Source organism: Ammospiza caudacuta, chromosome 12, assembly GCF_027887145.1.
Source record: "Ammospiza caudacuta isolate bAmmCau1 chromosome 12, bAmmCau1.pri, whole genome shotgun sequence".
Taxonomy (NCBI): Eukaryota; Metazoa; Chordata; class Aves; order Passeriformes; family Passerellidae; genus Ammospiza; species Ammospiza caudacuta.
The window spans coordinates 1558383-1582376 of record NC_080604.1 but is presented as its reverse complement, the minus strand read 5'-3'; the positions used below and the strand labels follow the sequence as shown (position 1 = coordinate 1582376).

The following is a 23994-nucleotide window of genomic DNA, read 5'->3' as shown; positions in this document are numbered from 1 at the left end:
TTGATAACAACAATTTTGTCTAGAAGAAATAATTTTAATTTTTGTATTGCAATGTTGTTAAGATTATCGGGTGTGATTTTTTGTACATGGCCCCCGTGACATCCCACCAGTTGATTAAAACCAATTACACAATGGAACCAGACTATCACCAACTCCTGTTGGGATGGACCTTACATTGATAAAACAATTAATTAAGCACCAAGACCTACTGCAGATCTCGAAGGAAATTCCAGAAAACAGAGAAAGCCCTAATTACTGTCTCTCATGATACCAAAGAAATAACCAGAATTCTGCAAAGAGTAAAGCAAACTGCAGATCATCACTGGTGGGATGTGATCTTTGGGTGGTCACCAACTGACAATGGAATCCTTAATAAAATGTGTCATCCCATTGTAGTTTTGTTAATATTAGCTGGAATAAGCTAATTTTAGGGTTATCCATTATATTGCTAATGTGATATTGGAGAATACTACAGCAAACAGCTGTGTTAACCTCCTTAGCAAAAGTACATGGTAAAGCATTAGGAGACAATTATTGTCATAGGGATTTGCATTAGATAAAAGAATTTACTTATTTTCTAGGAAAGGGGGAAAAGAGACCGAGTAGAAATTTTTCAGAGTAGAAATCCATTTTGATTTAGGTGAAATGTACATCTTTGAGTTAAGTCTGTAGTTGGAGAACATAGCTGTTTAGTCTGACTGGTAAAAAGCCTAGGCTCAGAGAAACTGCTTCAGTCAAGGACAGAGATAAGGGGGTGGCGGGGGACACAGAGACAGAGGAACTGCTATGAGAACAGGCCAACCTGACCTGGGAATTCTTTCTGATAAAGATTAACTAGCGGTAAATGTCCAACCAAATTTGTAAAAATGAATATGTAGGAACCTATCGTAAAATTGGATGCATATCTATTTGAGAGAGTGATAAAAAAGGATCTGGAGTTCCCAAAGGTACGCATGTCTTTTAAAGAGAGGAATCTCCACATGCATCCAGCACAGTAATAAACATACCAACTTTACAACTTTCACAAAGTCGTGGAGTTGTGTTTATCTCCGCAAAAGAGGCCCCGGTGTCAGCTGGCTCACAGAGACCCTCCTGCACAGCAGGAGATTCCCACTGTGCTCAAAGTTTGCCTCTGAAGACTGAGAGATGAGCTTGTAAGAAATCCCGGAAATTATCAGGGAAAGGGCTTTAAGTCTGTTGTTGTCACTAGGTAAAATTCTCCAGTGGGAAAAGAGCCACACCAGTACACTGGGTGTCTTGTGATGACTTAGTTCATCTAAGAGTAATGATCACCAATTAAATGCAGTTTTATTTTTTATTCGGCAAGCGTAAAAGTGTTCCAAATTTTTCAGAATTCTATAACTACTTTGAAAAATCCAAAACTACAATAGGAAAAGGGAAGAAATATTTAGGGATATTTTTCTACAAAAAATGTTTCTAAATATTTCTAAAATCTTCTGCTGTGTATAAATGTAAAACAAAGACAAAATGAGGTTGCTTTGTCTGAGGAGCCCCGTGCTCAGCTGCTGCCTGCCCAGCCCTGGCTGTGCCCAGACAAGCAGCTCCGCAGTGCTGGTGGTAGCACAGACACACCTGAGCTGAACCCCAAAGATGTTGCCAGGCTCAGGCCCTTCCCTGCTAGGAGGGCAGCACCTCCTGGCCTGGCTGGACACCAGGGGCAGCACCTTTGGGGACAGAGGCTCCTGCTCTGGGTGGTGATACCAACAAGCTGTCCCTAGCAATGAGCTGGTAATGCAGCCGTGGAAGGGACAACAAACACGGGCACGGAGATGCGAGATGACAGGTCCATTTCTCCCTGGCTGAGTTATTTGGCCTGTCCTGTGAAGCTGCAGAGGCATCCCTGTGGAGAGAGGAGGTGGCTGAGGCCCCAGCTGCCAGGGGCACACAGGGAGCCTCCTGCACAGCAGGGCCCAGAGCTGGCAAGGCTCCTCAGCTTCTCTGGACAATCACAGACTGGCAACAACACCACAGCAGCTTCTCTGGGAATGTTTCCTGTCTACAACATTAGACTTTTAAAAGAAGCTGTTTGAGGGAAAGGTGAACAAAACACTCACCCTTTTCTCTTCCAGCATGTCCAAATTTGGACACAGCATAAGATGAAAATAAGCTCCAAAAAAAGCAGGCCTGCAATTAATCCTATCCAGCAACCCCTTCCATGGCCCTTCTGGGAATCAGGAACATGTGCTGTGGTTCCAGCTGCACCTGTGAGAGCAATGGGGAGCGTCAGCACGTGCTGTGCTGCACTGCTGAGTTGGCAGCACGGGGGATGCGGGCAGGACGTTCTCCGTTTCCCCCAGAGCTGGGGCCTGCAGGCACCTTGCCGCCCTTTGGCACAGGCTGTGCCACCCAACAAAGCCCAGCAGGCCGGGAGGAGAGCCCGGGGGCAGCGCAGCTGCTTGGGCAGTGGCTGCTTGGAGGGACACGGGCCAAAGCCATCCCTGAGCAGCCACTGCCAGCCCTGGCCCTCCCTGCCCCGTGACAGCTCCCCCAGCCCCAGGGCACAGAGTCAGGCCCTGTCAGGACCCAGTGCAGCCCCTGCCCAGTCGGGAGCCAAGGCTGGCTTTGGCCCTGGGCTCGCGGCAGGGCTCCCGCTCGGGGCTGCTCCTGTGCCTTGGGCCTCTGGGCACTCAGGGCCAGCTCCGGAGCAGCTGCAGCAGGAGGGACATTGGTGCATGGGTCCCCTTTCCCTGGGGCTGTGAATGAGCTCCAGAGGTGCCTCCGGCTTTGGCTGGTACTGGGCCATGCAAGGGCAGGACCTGGTGGAAAGAGGTGCCGCCACACAGCCCTGCTAAATGTCTGACAGTGGCAGAGCAATTACCTCCTGTGCCTGTGCCCATGTCTGGAATCTCCTCCATTCCTGCAGCAGGGGCTGCCAGTCGGCCTCTGCTTGCTTGGGGAAACATTCCCTTCTGTCCTGCCTTTTGTTCCATCACTTGAAAAAGGAAAAAGTTCAGCTGGATCAGATGGAACAATTTCTGACTTCTTTTGGTGGCATCTTTAGGACATCAGGCTTATCAAAAATGGGGATAAGATTCAAAATCCATCTGGCCTTTTGGGGCTGGGCCAGGGCCCACCTTCCTCCAAACAGCTGCCAGGCCTGAGCAAAAGGTGTGAGGGGATTGCGCAGGGCGAGGGCACACACGTGCATGGCTCTGTCCTGGCACCTGCAGCGATGCCCCCCTGGCCGAGCTTTGGGCTCTGAGCTGGCAGCTCTCCCAGGGGAAAGGCCTTGACCTACCCTCACCATTTCCCAGAGGCTCAGTCGTGGACGTGGCTTGGGAAGCCGCACCACCTTCACCAACAGGTTCAGCTGCAAAGAAAGGCAGGACAGAACAGCTCCCGTGACACTGTAGGAGATCCTCAGGCTGCAGGAAAGGCTCAGCCCCGGGGCACAGCCCTGGGCCCGGCCCCTTCCCTCTCTGCTCTTCTCCGTGGCTGCACAGAGCACACAGAAGGACACATTGATATTGCACACGGAAGAAGGATGGACAGCTACATGCTCCTTCCTCCGACTGACAGTCATCCTGTGGGATCCCTCAGGGATCCAGAAGGGAGCAGGGCAAAGTTTCCAGAACTGAACAACCTTTAGAGGAACTTAAAGGAAATGCCATATGAGTGAGCTGTTGCCACATAGACATTGATTATTCTGTCAGGAAAGGTACGTTGAGAACTTGTCTCCAGCATCTGACAACATCTTCAAACCACCATTTACCAGCATTTCCAAATAACCCAAGTCATGATCCCAATCTAGAAGGGAGTAGAGATGCTTCAGAACCATTTCCATGATGTGCTGGGATCCCTTTCTGACTTGGGGAATTGGGCAATGCAAGGCTGTGGGGTAAGGCTGTGGGAGCCTGTGGCTCCTGATCACTCTCCAGACACTTTGCAGTCCCTGTGCAACATCCCTGGAGGGGCAGCTGGAGCAGCCCAAGGCCCTGGGGCTCTCTGGCTGCCACACAGGAAACCCTCACTAAATGCTCGGGGAAATCTGCAGTGCCACAGCTATTGCCCCCAACCTCTGTCCCGCCCTCCTGTTTGCCAACCTGCCCAAGGAACAGCTTCCCCAGCCCAAGGGCACATAGCCAGGCTCTGTCAGGACCCAGTGGAGCCTTGCTCTCCCGCTCTGCCCTTTCCCCACCATGGGCACCCCATGCAGCCGCTCCCAGGTTTCGGGACGTGTCTCCCACGGAGGGAGCCCAGCAGGACAGCTCAGTACCCGAGTGCCCTGAGCCTGCTCGGGACAATTCCTCTGGGCTGTGCCCGCAGTGCCAAGCAGCAGAGAGGGCAGCTCAAGCCTCAGCAGGGCTCAGGCCCAGAGGCACAGCAATTACCTCCTGTGGCTGTGCCTTGCATCGTCTCCCTTCCTGCAGGAAATGCTGCCTTCCCCAGAGCCTCTGTGTCCATCCCTTGAGAAAGGAAAAGGCTTGGTGGGATCAGATGCAAACATGGCACATCCAGGTGGCCTCTTCAGGAGGCAATACTTGTCCACAACATGGATAAGAATCAGGAAAATCCTGATCCCCACAAGCCTTTGGGGCTTCCTATGGCCCTCGCTCTGCAAAGCAGCCACACCTCAGGATGTGCTCAGACACCGGGAAAATGCAGGGGATCCATGGTGCAGTTTGGGCTGCCTGTCAGCTGATGCCCAATGCCTTCCTGCAGAGGCTGGGGAGGAGCTGCAGCCAGGCCAGGCTGGCAAACAGCCCTGCAGGGCGTGGAAGCAGCAGCGGGGCAGCCAGGCTGCCATGGATCCCTTCCCTCTGTGCCGGGCAAGGCGTGTCCAGATGTGCAGCCAAAGCCCCCGGCTGCTGAGCCCCAGGACAAGGCTGAGGGAAATGCCCTCGCCATTCCCTTTGTGCAGCTCCGTCACGATTTGTTTAAGGATGGTATTTGGCTCATGGGCTTTCTTGTGCCCTGTGGCTTTGTTCTTCCCTTTCAGAGGACCTTAACAGAAAGTGGTTCCATTTCCTATGAATGGATCCCACAGAAGAAGGGCTCAACCTGTGGGGACAGCAGGGACACACTACTCACCCCTGTGATGAGAGCCTGGCTTCGGTGAAGGAACCAGCAAAGGAACAGGAAAAGTCCTCCCTGCAGACGCATCTGTAACACAACAGCCACAGAAGCTTCTGTAACCAGGTTCCTGCCAGGTTGTCAACAATTATTCTGTGGTGGGACAATGAGAACAAACCTGCACGAGGCTCCAAAGGCTTCAAAACCGTCTTCAGCCAATCTAATGGAGAGATCTTCCTAGCAAGCTCATGTAGAACAGAGCAGAGATGAGAACGTTTTTCAGGGCATGCTGGGATGCCCGTCTGCCTCTGGGAAATGGGCACTGCAAGGGGGTTGGGTAAGGCTGTGGGAGCCAGATGTCAATGGACAAGGCCAAAGCTGCACAGGGGCCTGGGCAGCTCTGGGCAGGCTCCTGGTCACTCTGCACCCTCTTTCCATGCCCTGTGGGACACTCTTGGTGGGGCAGCTGAAGCAGCCCAGGGCCCTGTGGGCTCTCACTCCCACAGCTGCAACTCTTGCTAAAGTCCTGGGGAAAGCTGTAGCAGGCAGTGCCACAGCTATCCCCCTGTCCCTCTGACTCTCCTGCCCTTTTTCCTGCCTTTCCCACCTTCTTCTATCTCTCCATCTCTCTTTGCCTTGGGACCCCTTCCCCATCCCAAGGGCACATGGCCAGGCCCTGTCAGGACCCAGTGGAGCCTTGCTCTCCCCCTCTGCCCTTTCCCCACCATGGGCACCCCGTGCAGCCGCTCCCAGGTTTGGGGACGTGTCTCCCACGGAGGGAGCCCAGCAGGACAGCTCAGTACCCGAGTGCCCTGAGCCTGCTCGGGACAATTCCTCTGGGCTGTGCCCGCAGTGCCAAGCAGCAGAGAGGGCAGCTCAAGCCTCAGCAGGGCTCAGGCCCAGAGGCACAGCAATTACCTCCTGTGGCTGTGCCTTGCATCGTCTCCCTTCCTGCAGCAGAGGCTGTCAGAGAGCCACTGCTTCCTCCGGGAAATGCACAGCCTTCCTTCTGCACAGCCTCTCCATCTGCTTCTGGAGAAAGGATGAGGTACAGCTGGATTAGGTAGTGCTGTTCCCCTTTGAGGATGGGGAATCTTCAAGAGGCAATGCTTGTCAAAGACATGGTGAAAAATGGTTAGGAAATCCCTATAAAATTTTTGTTTAGGCCAGGGCCCTCTGTACTCCAAACAGCTGCCCCTTCTGATTTGCCTGGAGATGGGAAATTGCAGGGGATCTGCGGTGCATTGTGCAGTTTGGTCTGCCTGTCAGCTGATGCCACAATCAATCCTGCAGAGGCTGGGGAGAAGCTGCAGCCTGGCCAGGCTGGCAAACAGCCCTGCAGGGCGTGGAAGCAGCAGCGGGGCAGCGAGGCTGCCATGGATCCCTTCCTGCTGTGCCAGGCACGGCGTGTCCAAATGTGCAGCCAGAGCCCCCGGCTGCTGAGCCCCAGGACAAGGCTGAGGGAAATGCACCCACCTTGTCCTGCCTGCTGCATTTCCTTTGTCCTTCGCCTCATGTGTTCATATGACTCATGGGCTTTCTTCTGTTCTGCAGCTTTCTTCTTTCCTTTTAGAGGACCTTAGAAAAACATGTTTCCTCCTCCCATTAATGGATCCCACAGAAGCAGGGCTCAGCCTGTGGGGTCAGCAGGGACACACTACTCACCCCTGCGATGGGAGGCAGGCTCCTGTGTAGGAATGAGGGAAGGATCAGGAAGAGTCCTCCCTGCAGACTCATCTGTAACACAAAGGCCACAGAAGCTTCTGCCGCCTCTACTCAGCTGCACAGGCACCACTGAGCCGCAGGAGCAGTGAGGGGATCGCACAGCGCGAGGGCACACACGCGCATGGCTCTGTCCTGGCACCTGCAGCGATGCCCCCCTGGCCGAGCTTTGGGCTCTGAGCTGGCAGCTCTCCCAGGGGAAAGGCCTTGACCTACCCTCACCATCTCCCAGAGGCTCAATCCTGAACGTGGGTTGGGAAGCCACACCACCTTCACCAACAGGTTCAGCTGCAAAGAAAGGCAGGACAGAACAGCTCCCGTGGCACTGCAGGAGATCCTCAGGCTGCAGGAAAGGCTCAGCCCCGGGGCACAGCCCTGGGCCCAGCACCTTCCCTCTCTGCTTTTCTCTGTGACTGCACAGCCCGCACGAAAGAACACAGTGGCATTGCACATGGGAGGAGGATGGACGGCTACATGCTCCTTCCTCCCACTGACAGTCATCGTGTGGGATCCCTCAGGGCTCCAGAAAGGAGCAGGGCAAGGTTTTCAGAACCCTTCTGCCCTGACTTAACCTCTAACGGAAATGGCAGAGGAACGAGCTCTTGCCACTTGGATTCTGATTAATATGTCACTAGAAAGGGAAATTCAGAACTTACCTACAGCATTCTTCAAGACATTCGAAATATCATTCAACAACAATTCCAAATAATCAAAGCTGCGATCCAAATCTAGAAGGGAGCAAAGACCAGACCCATTTCCATGATGCACTGGCATCCCCTTCTCCCTCCGGGAACTGGGCACTGCAAGGGGGTCAGGAAAGTCCGTGGGGGCCAGATGTCAGTGGACAAGGCCAAACTGCACAGGGGCCTGGGGAGCTCTGGGCAGGCTCCTGGTCACTCTGCACCCTCTTTGCCGGCCCTGTGACACATGCCTGGAGAGGAAACAGGGCCAGCCCCAGGGCCCTGGGGGCTCTCTCCCTCCCCCAGAGGAAACCCTCCCTGAAGGCCTGGGGAAAACCATCCCCAGCGCTTCCCGGGGAGCAGGGAGCGCTGTCCCGGGAAAGGAGAGCCAGGCTGCCGGCTCACCTGCTGGCCGCGCTTGCAGCGGAGCAGCCTGGGCAGCCCTGGCAGGCAGGGCCACGGCCAGGAGGAGCAGGAGGAAGAGGCGCAGAGCAAGGGCCATGCTGCCTTGCCCTCTGCCAGTCCCGCAGCGCTTGCTGCCACCGCTGTCCTGACACCGCTGTCCCAATGTCAGCACCACTGCTGCCAGCGCCGCTGCTGCTGCCGCAACAGTTGTGCTCAAGCACTGACTGCTCGCTCCTTGTGCTGCTGTGCAACCACGGGGCTCTGGCACCTCTGTGACCCCTGAGCCTGCTGTGACCTCATGGCCTCAGCTGTACCCCTAGACTGTGCCCCCATCTGTACCAATGGGCTGCCCTGATTGTAAATGTTTTGCTTCATCAAAGGGCCATTGCTCAGCAAAACTTTTTGTTTTTCCAGCTTCCATTGCTGGTCGGTCAGGCTGTGTCTCTGAAAATGCTCTTGATTGTTGCAGTTTGAATTTATTTTATTGATTCCTGTTTAAGTGGTTCATGGTTTACCCGTGGGTTTTACCCTCCCTCAAAGCTGTCCCTCATGCCATTCCCCGCCCCTTGTTCCACCTCTTTCCCTGCCTGCCACGGCACCCCAACCCCTTGCTTCCCGAAGGTGCCTTCGGGCCAATCTCTGACTGGAACAGCCCTCTGGAATTCCCCTATTCCGGAGCCCCCGTGGGCCCATGTGAGCCATCCTCTCCACCCTCCTACCGCAATGGGCCCCAGACACTTGAGTAATCCCCTCACTGCTCCCCTGAGGATTCCCTATTGGTCAGCTGTTTGTATGCACCCCCTGACTTGTATCTGTATAAACCCCCTTGCACAATAAATCTAGGGGCTTTTTATCCTATTTCTTTCACCTGGAATAAACTCTTCCTTGTGGAACCTCAGAGGGCCTCCTCCTTTCTCCTCTGCCTGCTCCCTGTCGTGGCTGGTGTCTGGCACAGTAGAGCAAGTGGCTCTAAAGGTTCTGCCTCTGGGAAATCCCTATCCTGAGGCAGTTCCCTACTCCTGCGGTGGTGCCGGAGTTCTGAGAGTTAGCCCGGGTTCCAACTGTCTAGTCACTAACCCCCCTGTCCTGGTTTAGGGCAAATTTGTTAAAGAATCTGCAAAGGAGGGCCCCTCCAGAAAGCAAATCCCACACGGCCCCTCCCCCCCAACCGGTTTGGGAAAAAATTCCTCAGACAGAGGTGGAAAGAACCTGTTTATTTCAGGCACAGCACCCCCCAGCACACAAAATGAACAATACCCCATGACACCGCTCTGGGAAAGATGACAAAATCAGAAAGTCTCTTTCGGGGGTGGTTGCTCTGTTCTCAGTCCCTCCGGCACTGGGGCAGCTGCTGCAGGCCAAAACGGTGCAAATCCTCGGTGTTCCCAGGTCCCAGTCCGGAGCAGGTTTGAGATGGTCGAAGAAAAGGAGAGGAGAAACAGTCCAGGAAGGCATTTGGACTGTTGAGCTAGAGCTAGCTAATAAGCAGAGGCCAAAGCAGAGCAGAAGCGAGAGCAGAAAAGAGAGCAAGCAAAGCAACAAGCTGAAAGCAAGAAGTGAAAACAGCCCTAAGAACTGCCCCTCTCTGTGTGCGTGATAAGAGAAACCCAAACAAAACTTCCACTCTTCAGAGCCAGTCTTAAAGGCACCGAACAGATGAATGGGGATACAAGCATCATAACGTCACCCCAGGACATTCCACCCCTTATCCCCAAATCATCAACATACTACAACACATCATGCATTATTCATACAAAATTTCCATCTGTTCCCCCAAAATGTACAAGCAATACCCATCATGCCTTCATCACATCCCCACACTGGACCACTGAATCCAGGCCCTATATTACAGAGCTGCAGGATTCCCCCTTTTCACTTTAGTCACTTAAAGCTCCATCTATCACTTGCTCAGACCTTCAACACTTACACATTTCCTTCTCCATCTTCCACTTGCCCAGACCTTCAACACTTACACATTTGCTTCTATCTCATGTCTGTATGGTTTAATGTACAGACGATGGCAGTAACATTCAATGAACAGCGATATTGCACATCATTCTTACCCCACAATCAGATCTCCTTGAGGTACACATCGTGTTGTTCCATCTCTTTGCATTATCCACCACGTGCAACCTGGTCCCTGAGCAAAGACAACCCCATGAATGTGTTTGTCTGTACTCGAGGCAGAATTGATCCACACAGTCTTCCCTAACAAACCTCTGATATGTACCACTAGACTGGGCAGGACCTGCTCAGTTGGTGGAACCTCGGGTGTTAACTAACCAGGCGGCCTTTGCTAAGTGTTGCTCCCAGTTTTTGAAAGATCCCCCACCCAAAGCTTTCAACTGGGTTTTTAGTAGTCCATTGTACCTCTCCACTTTGCCTGCAGCTGGTGCATGGTAGGGAATATGGTACACCCACTCAATGCCATGTTCCCTAGCCCAGGTGTTGATAAGGCTGTTCTTGAAATGAGTCCCATTGTCTGGCTCAGTCCTCTCAGGGGTACCATGTCTCCACAGGACTTGCTTTTCAAGGCCCACGATGGTGTTCCGGGCTGTAGCATGAGACCCGGGGTAGGTTTCCAACCATCCAGTGGTGGCTTCCACCATGGTCAGCACGTAGCGTTTTCCCTGGCGTGTCTGGGGCAGTGCGATGGAGTCAATCTGCCAGGCCTCCCCATACTTGTACTTGGACCACCACCCACCGTACCACAGGGGCTTCATTCGCTTGGCCTGCTTGATGGCAGCACGCGTCTCACAGTCATGGATACCCTGAGAAATACTGTCCATGGTTCGATCCACCCCTCGGTCTTGTGCCCACCTATAGGTGGCATCTCTGCCCTGGTGGCCTGAGGCATCATGGGCCCATCTAGCTAGGAATAACTCTCCCTTATGCTCCCAATCTAGGTCTATTTTGGACACCCCTATCTTTGCAGCCTGCTCATTGTTTTGGTGCTCCTCATTGGCCCTACTCTTGGGTACGTGGGCATCTACATGGCAGACTTTCACAGGTAGCCTCCCTACCCTGGTAGCAATGTCTTTCCACTCATCAGCAGCCCAAATTGGTTTCCCTCTACGTTGCCAGTGATGCCGAATTTTGCCCCAAAAGGCGAAGAATAACTGCTTAAGAGACTCAGCCTAAGTCAGATAAGCAGGAGGTATTTTATTGCGACGCGTCGGAGAAATCACAAAATGGATTTCTGAGTCTCCCGTAACAAAAGCAGGCTTTTATACAGTTTTGAATATAGGATTACATCAGATCATATGCATAATCGTGAATATTCATAGGGGGCGCGTTGTAGGCGGAGCATGGGCAGGGACACCTCTCTTGAGGATCATCTCGGTGGTCGTTCCGGTTGCCTTCATCATGGGCTGGGGTCTCCTGATGGGTCTTCCTCTTTAAACTTTTGAACTTCTTTCCTAATTTGGTCAATTCCCGGTGTACTTGGCTTGGTCTCTATGGCTTGGCAAAGTTCTTAGGGTCAGTTTGACATTGTTGGCTCTGAACATGCTTAGCCCATCAGTTCCCTACTCCTATCTCTCTTTTCTGTCATTGTGTTTCATGCTTTAGCTGATTTATTGCTTTATGTGTTTCCTAATGCTATGCTTTCTTCAAATGCCTCACATTCTATGATTTAACTCATTATTTCTTGAAGGCTATCTGTTTTGGGGTTTCATTCCCCCCTTTTTCTTATAACTTACGAATTCTTTCGTCAAATTTTAATCTTATAGGGCGTTGACATGCTCGTACCATAGCCCATCTTGCTGTGAATCAAAACAGAATGATCAGAGAGACTCATGCAACACATTCTCATGCAACACATTTTTCAAACTCTTCACAATCATGGCCTGGCGCTAAAGCGAAAGTCTATAGCTGCTCTATTCGGCATGATTAACACTTTGCACACCTGTAATTAATAAGCCTAAAACTTCTGTCGTTTTATTTGGCCCATCTTTGGCCTAACATCTCATTTGTTTAGCTCACTAGCTATAATACAACTGCAGCAATGAAATGCATCTCGTGTAGCTTTCACTTTTTTTTTTCCTTCTTTCTTTTGAGTTTTGCTGTTCCCCACTTTCCTACCTTCAGTCTCTGAAGGTTCTCGATGCACTGACCCAATGCTTGGTCAGGATCTCCCTCAAAGGGCCCTACCACAGATGTTTGGGTCAGTGGGACTTGTTGTCTACACCGGGCAGCCACAATGTGAGAATTTCTCTTTATTTCTAGTCCTTTTAGTTCGTGAATCAAACGCCACCTCACAAAAGCAGTAATTATCTGTTCTGCACTCTCATACAAATTAAGTCCCTCTCTTCCTGGCAAACTTGTAAATTTACTTAACGCTCTAATCTAGCTATGTTCTCTTGCTCATTGGCCATGACACCTCTAACACCAAATTTGCCACACAAGTGCCTGATCATACCAGTAAGTATACCCACACCTAGCACACTTTAGAGCAACTCAAGCACAGCAAAACAAATTACTACAAGCACAACAGGTTGTACTATTCAGTGGTTTGGATTCATCAAATTGCGTGGTAAGAACCCTGTTTATCTAATCTTGTGGTGGGTTTGTTAGGGCTCTGGCAGCTGGTTCACTATATTGCGCGAGACGCTGGAGGTCTTGCTGTACATTAAAGAAAAGCTTTCTCAGCAGTCGTCGTCCTTCATCTCTTGCTGTTATTCTATTCCACTACCCAACATCTCAGATACGTAAGGCTTTATCTATTTAGCAGGTATCTAGAGAGTCCCTCGAGAACTCAATGATCAGAGTTGTAAAGGTTTGAGGTGGAGTCAGAATTATAATGTCTGCTCCTCTTGTTTGTTCTCTGGAGCTTTCTTGACTCGTGGAGTGGATCTACGTGGTTTGCTCTTTGATCTGAACCGCAGTGAAGGTAGTCAGCAGCACTTGGAAAGCTTCCTCCCACTTCTCTTGTAGGGGTTCTCTTAAAAGATTCTTAACATACCCAATCACCGGGATTAAACTGATGCAATTTGCAATCAGGTTGTTTGGGTTGGTGCTCTATCATCACAGTAGCATTTTTATCAAACTGTTTCTCCACCGTAATTACATAATCGTAAATGTATTGATTACCGATTTGGTCTATGGCGTCCCCATTTACAACTTGCATAGCATAAGGTCTACCATACAAAATTTCAAATGGGCTTAACCTTTCTCTTGATCTCGGTTTGACTCTCAACCTCAGCAGAGCAAAATTTTGGCAATTTGCTGTTTGATAAGATGATTCATCTTTTCTACTTGCTCACTGGCCTGTGGACGGTAAGGCGTGTGTAATTGCTATTTGATTTGTAATGCTTTACTTATTGCTCTCACTACTTTTGCACAGAAATGTGTACCCCTATCCGAAGAAATGCTCTTCGGTACCCCAAACCGTGGAATAATTTCATTCAACAGTACTTTAGTTACCTCTCTTTCCTTATTTGTCCTACAAGGGAATGCTTCAGGCCACCCAGAAAATGTATCAGTTAATACCAACAAATACCGAAACCCCCCTTTTTCTTGGGAGTTCAGAAAAATCAATTTGCCATACTTCACCTGGGAATTTACCTCGATTTATGGCCCCTTGGTGTACCTTGGTTCTCGTATTCGGGTTGTTTTTCAGACACCACTCGCACTGGGACGTAACGTGTTTTACAGTAGTAAATAATTTTGGTCCTGCTATCTTGGTTTGCAAATATTGGTAAAGCGAATCTAGATCCCAGTGGGCCTTCTCATGTTCTGCTTTTACAAACTGCCACATCACATTTCCTGGTACTACTAACTGTCTTGTTTCCAATTGACCCCAACTATTTATTAGGGCCACTATTTCCACTTCCCTAGTTCTTGTGGCAGCCAATTTAGCTTCTGTATCTGCCTTCCTGTTCCCTATTTCTGGAACAGTGTCACCTTTCAGATGTCCCTTACAATGCATTATGGCCACTTGTGCTGGGAGTTGCACCGCCTCTAGCAATCGCAGAACCTCCTCTGCATGTTTGACTGTTTTTCCTTGTGTAGTCAGCAGTCCTCTTTCTTTCCAGATGGCCCCATGAGCGTGTACAACGGAAAAAGCATATTTAGAGTCTGTCCATATATTAATTTGCATGTTTTCCGCCAATTCCAGGGCTCGAGTCAGAGCTATCAGTTCTGCCTTTTGGGCTGAAGTCCCTGCAGGCAAGGGGTTCGACTCAATTACCCTTTCTGTAGTAGTGACTGCATAGCCAGCCATTCTTACTCCTCGCTTCACGAAGCTGCTGCCATCCGAGAACCAGTTGTCCGCATCTTCGAGCAGCTCTTCTTTGAGATCTGGGCGACTGGAGTAGACGGCTTCAATTGTTTCCAGGCAGTCGTGTTCGATGGGTTCTGCTGGGGCTCTCCCTTCTAGAAATGAAGCTGGGTTCACAATGTTAGTTACCTGAATGGTTACATCATCTGATTCAGCCAGGATGGCCTGGTATTTTAGGAATCTGGAAGGCGACAACCAATGGTTGCCTTTCTGTTCCAGCACAGCCGACACAGTGTGAGATACTAACACAGTCACCTTTTGGCCCAACGTGAGCTTCCTGGCCTCCTCTATGTTAATTATCACTGCGGCCACTGTCCTCAGACAGCCTGGCCATCCTTTACTTACTTCATCCAATCGCTTGGAGAAGTAGGCCACAGCCCTCTTGTGTGGTCCCAACTGCTGTGCTAAGACTCCTAGGGCCATCCCTTGTCGTTCATGGGAGAACAGCCAGAATGGTTTTGATACATCTGGGAGACCTAAGGCCGGTGCTCTCATTAGCTCCAGCTTCAACTTCCTGAAGGCCCCTTCTGCCTCGGGAGTCCAAACTAGAACGTCCTTAGTTTCCTTCAACAAATCATACAGTGGTTTAGCGAGTATTCCATACTGGTAGATCCATAGCCGACACCAACCTGTCATCCCCAGAAAGGCGCGCAGATCTCTCACCGTCTCTGGTTTAGACATCTGGCAGATGGCCTCTTTCCTAGCTGCTCCCAGGGATCGCTGTCCTCTGGAGACTTCGTATCCCAGGTACACCACTTCTTTTGCACCAGCTGTGCTTTCTGTTGAGAGACTCGATATCCACTTAAACCCAGGAAATTTAACAAGGAAATAGTCCATTCAATGCATTCTTCTTCTGTCACTGTTGCTATTAGGAGGTCGTCTACATACACTGCAGAAGAGTGCCATCTCCCAGCGGCCTTTCTCACTGTTCTAAGGCAAAAATCTTTTGACTCTCGGGAGCTAAGGGAAGGCAGAAGAATGCGTCTTTCAAATCTAATACGGTGAACCAGGCCAAGTTGTCCTTCAGTCTAGTTAAAAGCGTGTATGGATTAGCGACTATCGGATGTAATGTCTTGGTTATTTCGTTTACTGCTCTCAGATCCTGAACTAGTCTATATGCTCCATTAGGTTTCTTTACTGGCAGGATCGGTGTATTAAAATCCGATTCGCATTCTATCAATGACCTCAGTTCCAAAAACCTTTTGATTATGGGCTCAATCCCCTTCCTTTCTTCTATCCTCAGAGGGTATTGTTTTCTTACCACTGGTCTTGCCCCAATCGGTGCTGCTTGTTTTGATTTCAGGGGGAATTGTGGAAGGGGCTAGCAGCGGGCCTGTTAGCTAAAGGAGCGAGAAGTAAGAAGAAGAGGCTGATAAGGAGCTTTCTCCAAGGCCTTGGCAGCTTTCCCAGAAGCTTCGGCAGCTTTCCTGGAAGTTTTGGCAGCTTTCCCAGAAGCTCTGGTAGCATGCCAGGTAACTCCCTTGGCATCTGAACTTTCTTCACCAAGTTCCCCATCAGAGCCCCCTTCTACCTCAGCCCCCCCCCCCCCCCCCCCCCCCCTTGTCTGGTATCAGCCCCGACTCTTCGTCCGCATCTTACTCAGTTTCTCTCTCTATTCTCCATTCCTTTAAAGCTTCAAAGAGCGAGTTCCAGGTTACTGCTAAATCAACAGCTGTTTTATCTCCCGCTCGAGCAGTAGCCCAGACTAACGGGTGAGTCTTGCTCAGGATTTGCTCGAAATTGTGATTCTCAGGTTAAGGTTCTACACAGCTGATTGTTAGGCTTAGAACTAGCTGTAATCAGTCGTTCCTCATTTACTTGAAATTCTAATTTGTCTTTGTTGAATTTTATTATGGCTCCCAAGTTCTCCAATAGGTCTCTTCCCAATAAGGGCTTTGGTGAATTTGGTAAATATAAGAACTGATGAATTCCCATTTGTTTCCCAATATTGTATTTAATGGGTTTTAAAAAGTAAGTCTTTTCTGGTTGGCCTGTTGCTCTCACAAATTGTACAAATTCATCACTTTTAGGTACCAATTCCTGATTTAAAACCGAAAAAGTTGCTCCCGTATTAATCAAAAGTACTGTTTGAACTGTGCTTTAACCCACTAAGTTAATTGATCTACTATAATTAACAAATATTTCCACCAACCTACTTTAAGCAAGTCTACAAAATCAACTTGGACCTTTTGAAATAGCCGTTAGGCTGTTTTGCATCCTCCAGGGGGAGGGCTTTTAAACACCTTTTTATTTACCTTTTAACAGGTGAGACACCCCTGGGTAATTTGCTTTTTAATTTCAAATATCCTCATACACTCAAAGACATTTTAAAAAGTGGTCACAAAAGGCTCTTGTTTCCCAGTATGTCCGTCTATACAAGTTATCTAAAATCAAATGTGCCACTGGTTTTGGCATCATAATTCTATCATCAGGAAAAACTCACTTTTCTTCCTTAAATGTTGCTCCTAATTTCCTTATAGCTGCCAATTTTACTAGCGGAAAGGAAAGAGTCTCCTGCTGAATTTCTATTTTTTTTTTTTTTTATAAAGTCATGATTTCAGTATCTCCCTTTCTTAAGGTCGCTCTTTTTGCTTCTTTACCAGCCAAATTATTTCTCTGACTCTAATATCCCTCTCCCTCTGGTGTTTTTTTTTTTTATATGAACTATCGCTTTTTTTTTTTTTTTTTTTTTTTTAATTATCAAACCCCCATATATTAACCCCTTCCTTTGAGTGTTTATAAGTCTCCTTCCAAATTTCTCTAAAAGTATGTACTACACTAAAAACCTACTTTGGAGTCTGTATAAATAGTCCCTTTTTGCCTTTTTAAAATTCACAGGCTTGCGCTGACCAGGAGGGACTAAGGGGACTAGACTCCTTCACCCTAAACTTTTTCCCACTTCACCTGAATGCCAACTCATGTCATTAATTTCTAGATTATCTTCTTCAGGTAAAGAATGAATTTCAAGTTTTCCTTCACAGGGTTTTATCTGTAAATTTAGGGCTAGTATTAGATCTCTGCCTAACATATTCTCCTCGGCCTCTGGTATCAACAATAAATCATTTACTCCAAATTTGTCATTTGTTTCAATTTTCGCTCCTTTTATTACAGGAACAGGGAAAGCTTCTCCTGTGATTCCGATTACTGAAACTCGCTCACAACTTATCTCACATCCCTGGGGTAATTTTGTCACTGTTGACCGAGAAACTCCTGTATTTACTAAAAAGTACAAATTCTTCACTCTGAGGACCTACTCTTAGCTTTATTATCAAGGGCTCTTCTAGGTGCAATTCGGTCCTCTTCGTTAAAGAAAACTCTTGCCCTCTCTGATTTTCTTGAGAAGTTTTCTCATCTTGCTGTTTCTTTCTGCAATTTTTTTGCAGGTGCCCCTTCTTATGACAATAAAAACAGGTAGGTCCCGCACCCTTCAAAGTGGGGCAAGAATTTTTAAAGTGTTTTTTTTCTTGCCGCGGAAAAAAACGCACAGGTCTTGTGTTCCTAAAAATAGATCCTGAATTCCACTGTTTGTCTTTCCCTGCAAATTTTTCTGTATTCAAAGCTGCCTGCATTTCTTGAACTGCTGCCACCAAAATTCTGGCATCTGCTTTCTGCTTTTTCTCATTTCTACTACATGCATCACAGCAACGTTCCTTAGGCTTTGGACCCTTCTTATCCCTTTCCAGGGCTAGTAGAACAGACACATGAAGACCACCAACTAATAGACCAGACAGACACATGAAAACCACCAACTAACAGACCTCTCTCCCATTCTCAGAAAGCAATCTTAGTTCTTGACCCTTAATTCACAGTATTATAACATTAAACACAATGTTAAAAAGTTTCCCACACAATAAAAACAAACTAAAGATACCAAGATAAACAAATACTCCTTCTAGCAGCAGGACTTTAACCTGCGTTTCTATTACCGGGACTCTCACCCAGTAGCAGGACTTTAACCTGCGTTTCTATTACCAGGACTCTAACCCAGTAGCAGGACTTTAACCTGCGTTTCTATTACCATGCCTCTAACCCAGCTGGGATTCTTTACTGGGGCGTCCCCCAGCTTTCCCTTCGGGCGGTCACGTCTGACCCCCGTTTCCCAACAAAGCGCTTTATCCCAAAACCAATAAACAATTCAAATACCTCTTAATTGGAGCAGGAGATGCAGGGAACCCTTCGTCCACCGAAAGCGCCGGTCCGGGGGGGAAGTCTCTTCTGACAAAAAATTCGTCAGGGGCGCCCAGAGAATCCCGACCCCGGACTCGGCCCGGGAGGACCTCTCAAGGCCCGGATCTCCTGTCTGGGCCCATCTGGGTCGCCAGAACATGATGCCGAATTTTGCCCCAAAAGGCAAAGAATAACTGCTTAAGAGACTCAGCCTAAGTCAGATAAGCAGGAGGTATTTTATTGCGACGCGTCGGAGAAATCACAAAATGGATTTCTGAGTCTCCCGTAACAAAAGCAGGCTTTTATACAGTTTTGAATATAGGATTACATCAGATCATATGCATAATCATGAATATTCATAGGGGGCGCGTTGTAGGCGGAGCGTGGGCAGGGACACCTCTCTTGAGGATCATCTTGGTGGTCGTTCCGGTTGCCTTCATCATGGGCTGGGGTCTCCTGATGGGTCTTCCTCTTTAAACTTTTGAACTTCTTTCCTAATTTGGTCAATTCCCGGTGTACTTGGCTTGGTCTCTATGGCTTGGCAAAGTTCTTAGGGTCAGTTTGACATTGTTGGCTCTGAACATGCTTAGCCCATCAGTTCCCTACTCCTATCTCTCTTTTCTGTCATTGTGTTTCATGCTTTAGCTGATTTATTGCTTTATGTGTTTCCTAATGCTATGCTTTCTTCAAATGCCTCACATTCTATGATTTAACTCATTATTTCTTGAAGGCTATCTGTTTTGGGGTTTCATCAGTTAGCCTTTTTCCACCTCTCCAGCCATCCCCACAGAGCATTGGCTACCATCCATGAATCAGTGTAGAGGTAGAGCTTTGGCCACTTCTCTCTCTCAGCAATGTCTAGGGCCAGCTGAACATCTTTGAGTTCAGCGAGATGGCTTGATCCACCTTCTCCTTTGGTAGCTTGTGCAACCTGTTGTGTGGGGCTCCATACGACTGCTTTCCACTTCCGGTTCATCCCTACGATGCAACAGGAACCGTCAGTGAAAAGAGCTTAGCGTGTTTCCTCTGGGGACACTTGGTTATAGGGAGAAGCCTCTTCAGCACGTGTCACTGGTTCTTGTTCCTCTTCATCTGTGACACCAAAATTCTCACCTTCGGGGCAATTTGTAATTACCTCCAAAATCCCAGGGCGATTCAGTTTACCTATACGGGCGCACTGAGTGATGAGAGCAATCCACTTGCTCCATGTAGCACTGGCGACATGGTGAGTGGAAGGAAACTTGCCTTTGAGCATCCACCCCAGCACTGGTAGTCAGGGTGCCAGGAGGAGTTGTGCTTCAGTGTATATTACCTCCAAGGCAGCCTGGACTCCTTCATAGGCAAGATTTCCTTCTCTGTTGGAGTGTAGTTGGCTTCAGACTCTCTGTAGCTTCGACTCCAAAATCCCAGTGGTCGACCCCGAGTCTCCACAGACACCTTCTTCCAAAGGCTCCAGGACAAGCCATGGTTCCCGGCTGCAGAGTAGAGCATGTTCTTTACCTCTGGTCCTGTCCTGACTGGGCCAAGGGCTACTGCATGAGCAATCTCCTGCTTGATCTGTGCAAAGGCTTGTTGCTGCTCAGGGCCCCACTGGAAATTGTTCTTCTTGCGGGTGACTCGCGATCTGACTGTACTCAGGAATATGCATCCTCCAAAACGCTATTGCACCCAGGAAAGCTTGTGTCTCTTTCTTATTGGTGGGTGGAGACATTGCTGTGATCTTGTTGACGACATCTGTAGGAATCTGACGCCGTCCATCTTGCCACTTCACTCCCAGGAATTGAATCTCATGAGCTGGTCCCTTTACTTTGCTCTTTTTAATGGCGAAACCAGCTCCCAGGAGGATCTGGATGATTTTCTCCCCTTTCTCAAACACTTCCGCAGCTGTGTTCCCCCACACAGTGATGTCATCAATATATTGCAGGTGTTCTGGAGCCTCACCCTTTTCCAGTGCAGCCTGGATAAGTCCATGGCAGATGGTGGGGCTGTGCTTACACCCCTGGGGCAGTCGCTTCCAGGTGTACTGCACTCCCCTCCATGTGAAGGCAAACTGAGGCCTGCATTCTGCTGCCAGAGGAATGGAGAAAAATGCACTGGCAATGTCTACAGTGGCGTACCACCTTGCTGCCTGGGACTCCAGCTCATACTGGAGCTCTAATATGTCTGGCACGGCAGCACTCAGTGGTGGAGTCACTTCATTCAATGCACGGTAGTCCACAGTCAATCTCCATTCTCCTTCAGATTTTCGCACAGGCCAAATGGGGCTGTTGAAGGGTGACTGGGTCTTGCTGACCACCCCTTGGCTCTCCAGCTCAGGGATCATTTTGTGGATGGGGATCACAGCATCTCGAGTGGTCCTATACTGTTGTCGATGCACTATGGAAGTGGCAATTGGCACTCGTTGCTCTTCTCCCGTCAGGCATCCTACTGCAGATGGATTCTCAGACAACCCAGGCAAGGTGTTCAATTGCTGGATGCCCTCTGTCTCTACAGCAGCTATTCCAAATGCCCATCTGAGTCCCTCTGGGTCTTTGAAGTACCCATTAGAAGGTAGTCTATGCCCAAAATACACGGGGCCTCTGGGCAAGTCACAATAGGATGCTTCTTCCACTCATTTCCCGTTAGGCTCACATCAGCTTCCACCAAAGTGAAATCCTGGGATCCCCCTGGCACACCAGCAATAGAAACAGACTCTGTCCCCACATGTCTTGATGGGATTAATGTGCATGACGCACCAGTATCAACCAAAGCTTTGTAATCCTGTAGTTCCCGTGTGCCAGGCCAACAAATCCACACAGACCAGAAAACACGATTTTCTCTGGCCTCTACCTGGCTAGAGGCAGGGCCCCTCTAAGCCTGGTTATCCTTCTTTCCCTGGGCGTATGTTTTGGATGTTCCTTCGAGGGGATCAGACATGTCATCATCATCATACCTGGCCGTTCGGCTACAGGCAACTGGAGCTGCTTTCCTTCTGGTGGCTTCCTTCAGTTCACGCACCCATCGTGCCATAACAGCGGTACGTTTCCTATCCCACCTTCTCATGTTTTGCTCACAATCACGCAGGTAAAACCACAGCTCAACTCGTGGGGTGTACCTTCTCTCACCATCTGGGAAACGTCTGCCTTGGATACCAGAACCTCGGATCTGTACTGCTGAAATTTGGAGAAAGTCTTCTTTAATCTCCTCTCTAAGCTTCTTATGATTCTCCTCTATCTTATCCTCTAAGTTCTGCAGACGTGTTTCTACCGCTGCGATTCTGGCATGTGTCGGGCCATGCACAGCATCTGCATATGCTTGGAGCTTCCTTGCCATTTCAAGTACAGTCTCACCCCTCTCATCCCTCTTCATGATGGCTAAGGCAGAAGCATATTCATGTGGCCCAAGTCGTACAAGTTTTCGCCACATCGCAGACGTGCATGGTACTAAGTCTGGGTCCCTAGTTGTTACATCATCTGAGAAGATAATCTCTGCCACTGCCATTTCTCTCAGGTGTTGGATCCCTTGCTCTATGGTCTTCCACTGAGTTTGCTGCATATAGAGATCGTCTGCGCACAGGTATCTTTCTGCTACACTTCTGTCGTGGGGTGACAGCCTTTATCCCAATATCGTGGGTGTTGTATGGAGTCCCACTCGACGGGTTGCAGAGGCTACTGAAGGAGAGGGTGAATCCAGTCAATTTGCTGAAATCAAAGCTGTTCAACTGGCCCTAGGTATTGCAGAGAGAGAGAAGTGGCCAAAGCTCTATTTGTATGCCGATTCTTGGATGGTAGCCAACGCTCTATGGGGATGGCTGAATAGATGGAAAGAGGCCAACTGGCAGCGCAGAGGAAAACCAATTTGGGCTGCGGAAGAGTGGAAAGATATCGCTACTTGGTTAGAGAAGTTACCTGTGAAGGTTCGCCATGTAGATGCCCGTGTCCCCAGAAGTAGAGCTAATGAAGAGCAGCAAAACAACCAGCAAGTACATAAGACTGCAAAGATAGGGGAGTTGAAGATAGATCTCGACTGGGAGCATAAGGTAGAGTTATTCTTAGCACGATGGGCCCATGATGCCTCAGGCCAGCAGGGCAGAGATGCCATCTATAAGTGGGCACGAGACCGAGGGGCGGATCTAACCATGGACAGTATCTCTCAGGTTATTCGTGACTGTGAGACGTGCGCTGCCATTAAGCAGGCCAAGCGGGTGAAGCCCCTCTGGTATGGGGGGCAGTGATCTAAGTACAAATACGGGGAGGCCTGGCAGATTGATTACATCACACTGCCTCAAACCCGCCAAGGCAAGCGCTATGTACTAACCATGGTAGAAGCCACCAAGGGATGGTTGGAAACCTACCCTGTGTCTCATGCTACAGCCCGTAACACTATCGTGGGCCTTGAAAAGCAGGTCCTTTGGAGGCACGGTACTCCCGAGAGAATTGAGTTGGATAATGGAACTCATTTTAAAAACAATGTCATTAATACTTGGGCTAGGGAACATGGCATCGAGTGGGTATACCATATCCCCTATCATGCACCAGCTGCAGGGAAAGTGGAAAGGTACAATGGATTGTTAAAAACCACCTTAAAAGCATTGGGTGGGGGGGGGGTCTTTAAAAAACTGGGAGCAGCATTTGGCAAAGGCTACCTGGTTAGTTAACACTCGAGGTTCCACCAACTGAGCGGGTCCTGCTCAGTCTGAGCTCACTAATATAGTAGATGGGGATAAAGCCCCAGTGGCCCATGTCAGAGGTTTGTTGGAAAGACAGTATGGATCAACCCTGCCTCGAGTACAGACAAAACCATCCGTGGGATTGTCTTTGCTCAAGGACCAGGTTATACATGGTGGATAATGCAGAAAGATGGAACAACACGGTGCGTACCTCAGGGAGACCTGATTGTGGGATGAGACTCATATATGAATGTCATTGTTTGTTGAATGTGAGACAGAAGGAAACTGTAAGTATCAAAGGTCTGAGCAAGTAAGATGAGAGGAATGTGTAAGTGTCAAAGGTGTGAGTAAGTGAAATGAAAGTTTTTTATTGTATGTTCACGATATGGGATAAGGGGTGGAGTGTCGTGGGGTGACAGCCTTTATCCCAATATCGTGTGTTGTGTCTGGCAGCTGTGCTTTTTCTCTCTCCCCCCCCCCCGGCCGTCTTGCCGCGGCGGGGCGGGGAGGGAGGAGGGAGTGTGACCGGGGCACTTTCGCTTTTGGCTTCTGGCTGCTTGTCTTGGCTTGCCGCTTGCTTGCTTGCTTCCTTGCCCCTGCCTCGGCCCCTAGCTGATAGGTTTTTTTGCTGCTTTCTGCTTTCTGCGCTGTTTTTTTTTCTTTTCTTTTGTTCCCTCTTTCTTACCCTCCCCTGAAGATATTGGACAGGCTCCGGACCTGACTTGAGACATCCAGGACCCCCGGAGTCTGAGAGAGAAGCTCAGTGCCCTCTACAACACTGCCTGGTTTCTTTTCTTTTCTTGTGTTGGGGAGTGTTCTTTTGTTACTTGTTAATAAATAGGTTTTGTTTTCCACTTTGCTCCTCCGAGGAATTCCTTCCCGAACCCAGTATTGGGGGAGGGGTGGTTGGAGGTTTGTTTTTTTTGGGGGCTCCCTTTTGGAGATTTCCCCTAATTTGTCCTAAACCAGGACAACTTCTTAGGACCCGTTCCCAGAGGCTGTGAGAGTTAGCCCCCCTCATCATTCCTTGGTCTATGGCAGGATCCTGTGACAGGGAT

At 49.3% G+C, this 23994-nt stretch overlaps 1 protein-coding gene across 3 annotated transcripts; it reads right to left on the bottom strand.

The window, feature by feature from the left end:
• Nucleotides 1-11188: 11188 nt before the first annotated feature.
• Nucleotides 11189-18525, bottom strand: LOC131563157 (uncharacterized). Of its 3 annotated transcripts, none has more exons than XM_058813058.1 (2): nt 18265-18525; nt 11189-15461 (listed from the first exon to the last, which is right to left on the bottom strand). In XM_058813058.1, the coding sequence occupies exon 2, from the start codon at nt 14956-14958 to the stop codon at nt 13321-13323; it is 1638 nt and encodes a 545-aa protein (XP_058669041.1). In that variant the 5' UTR covers nt 14959-15461; nt 18265-18525; the 3' UTR covers nt 11189-13320. The 3 variants fall into 3 exon arrangements, with proteins under 3 accessions (XP_058669041.1, XP_058669042.1, XP_058669043.1); XM_058813059.1 differs by having other exon boundaries at nt 11189-15081; XM_058813060.1 differs by having other exon boundaries at nt 11189-15051; nt 18265-18302.
• Nucleotides 18526-23994: the final 5469 nt, after the last annotated feature.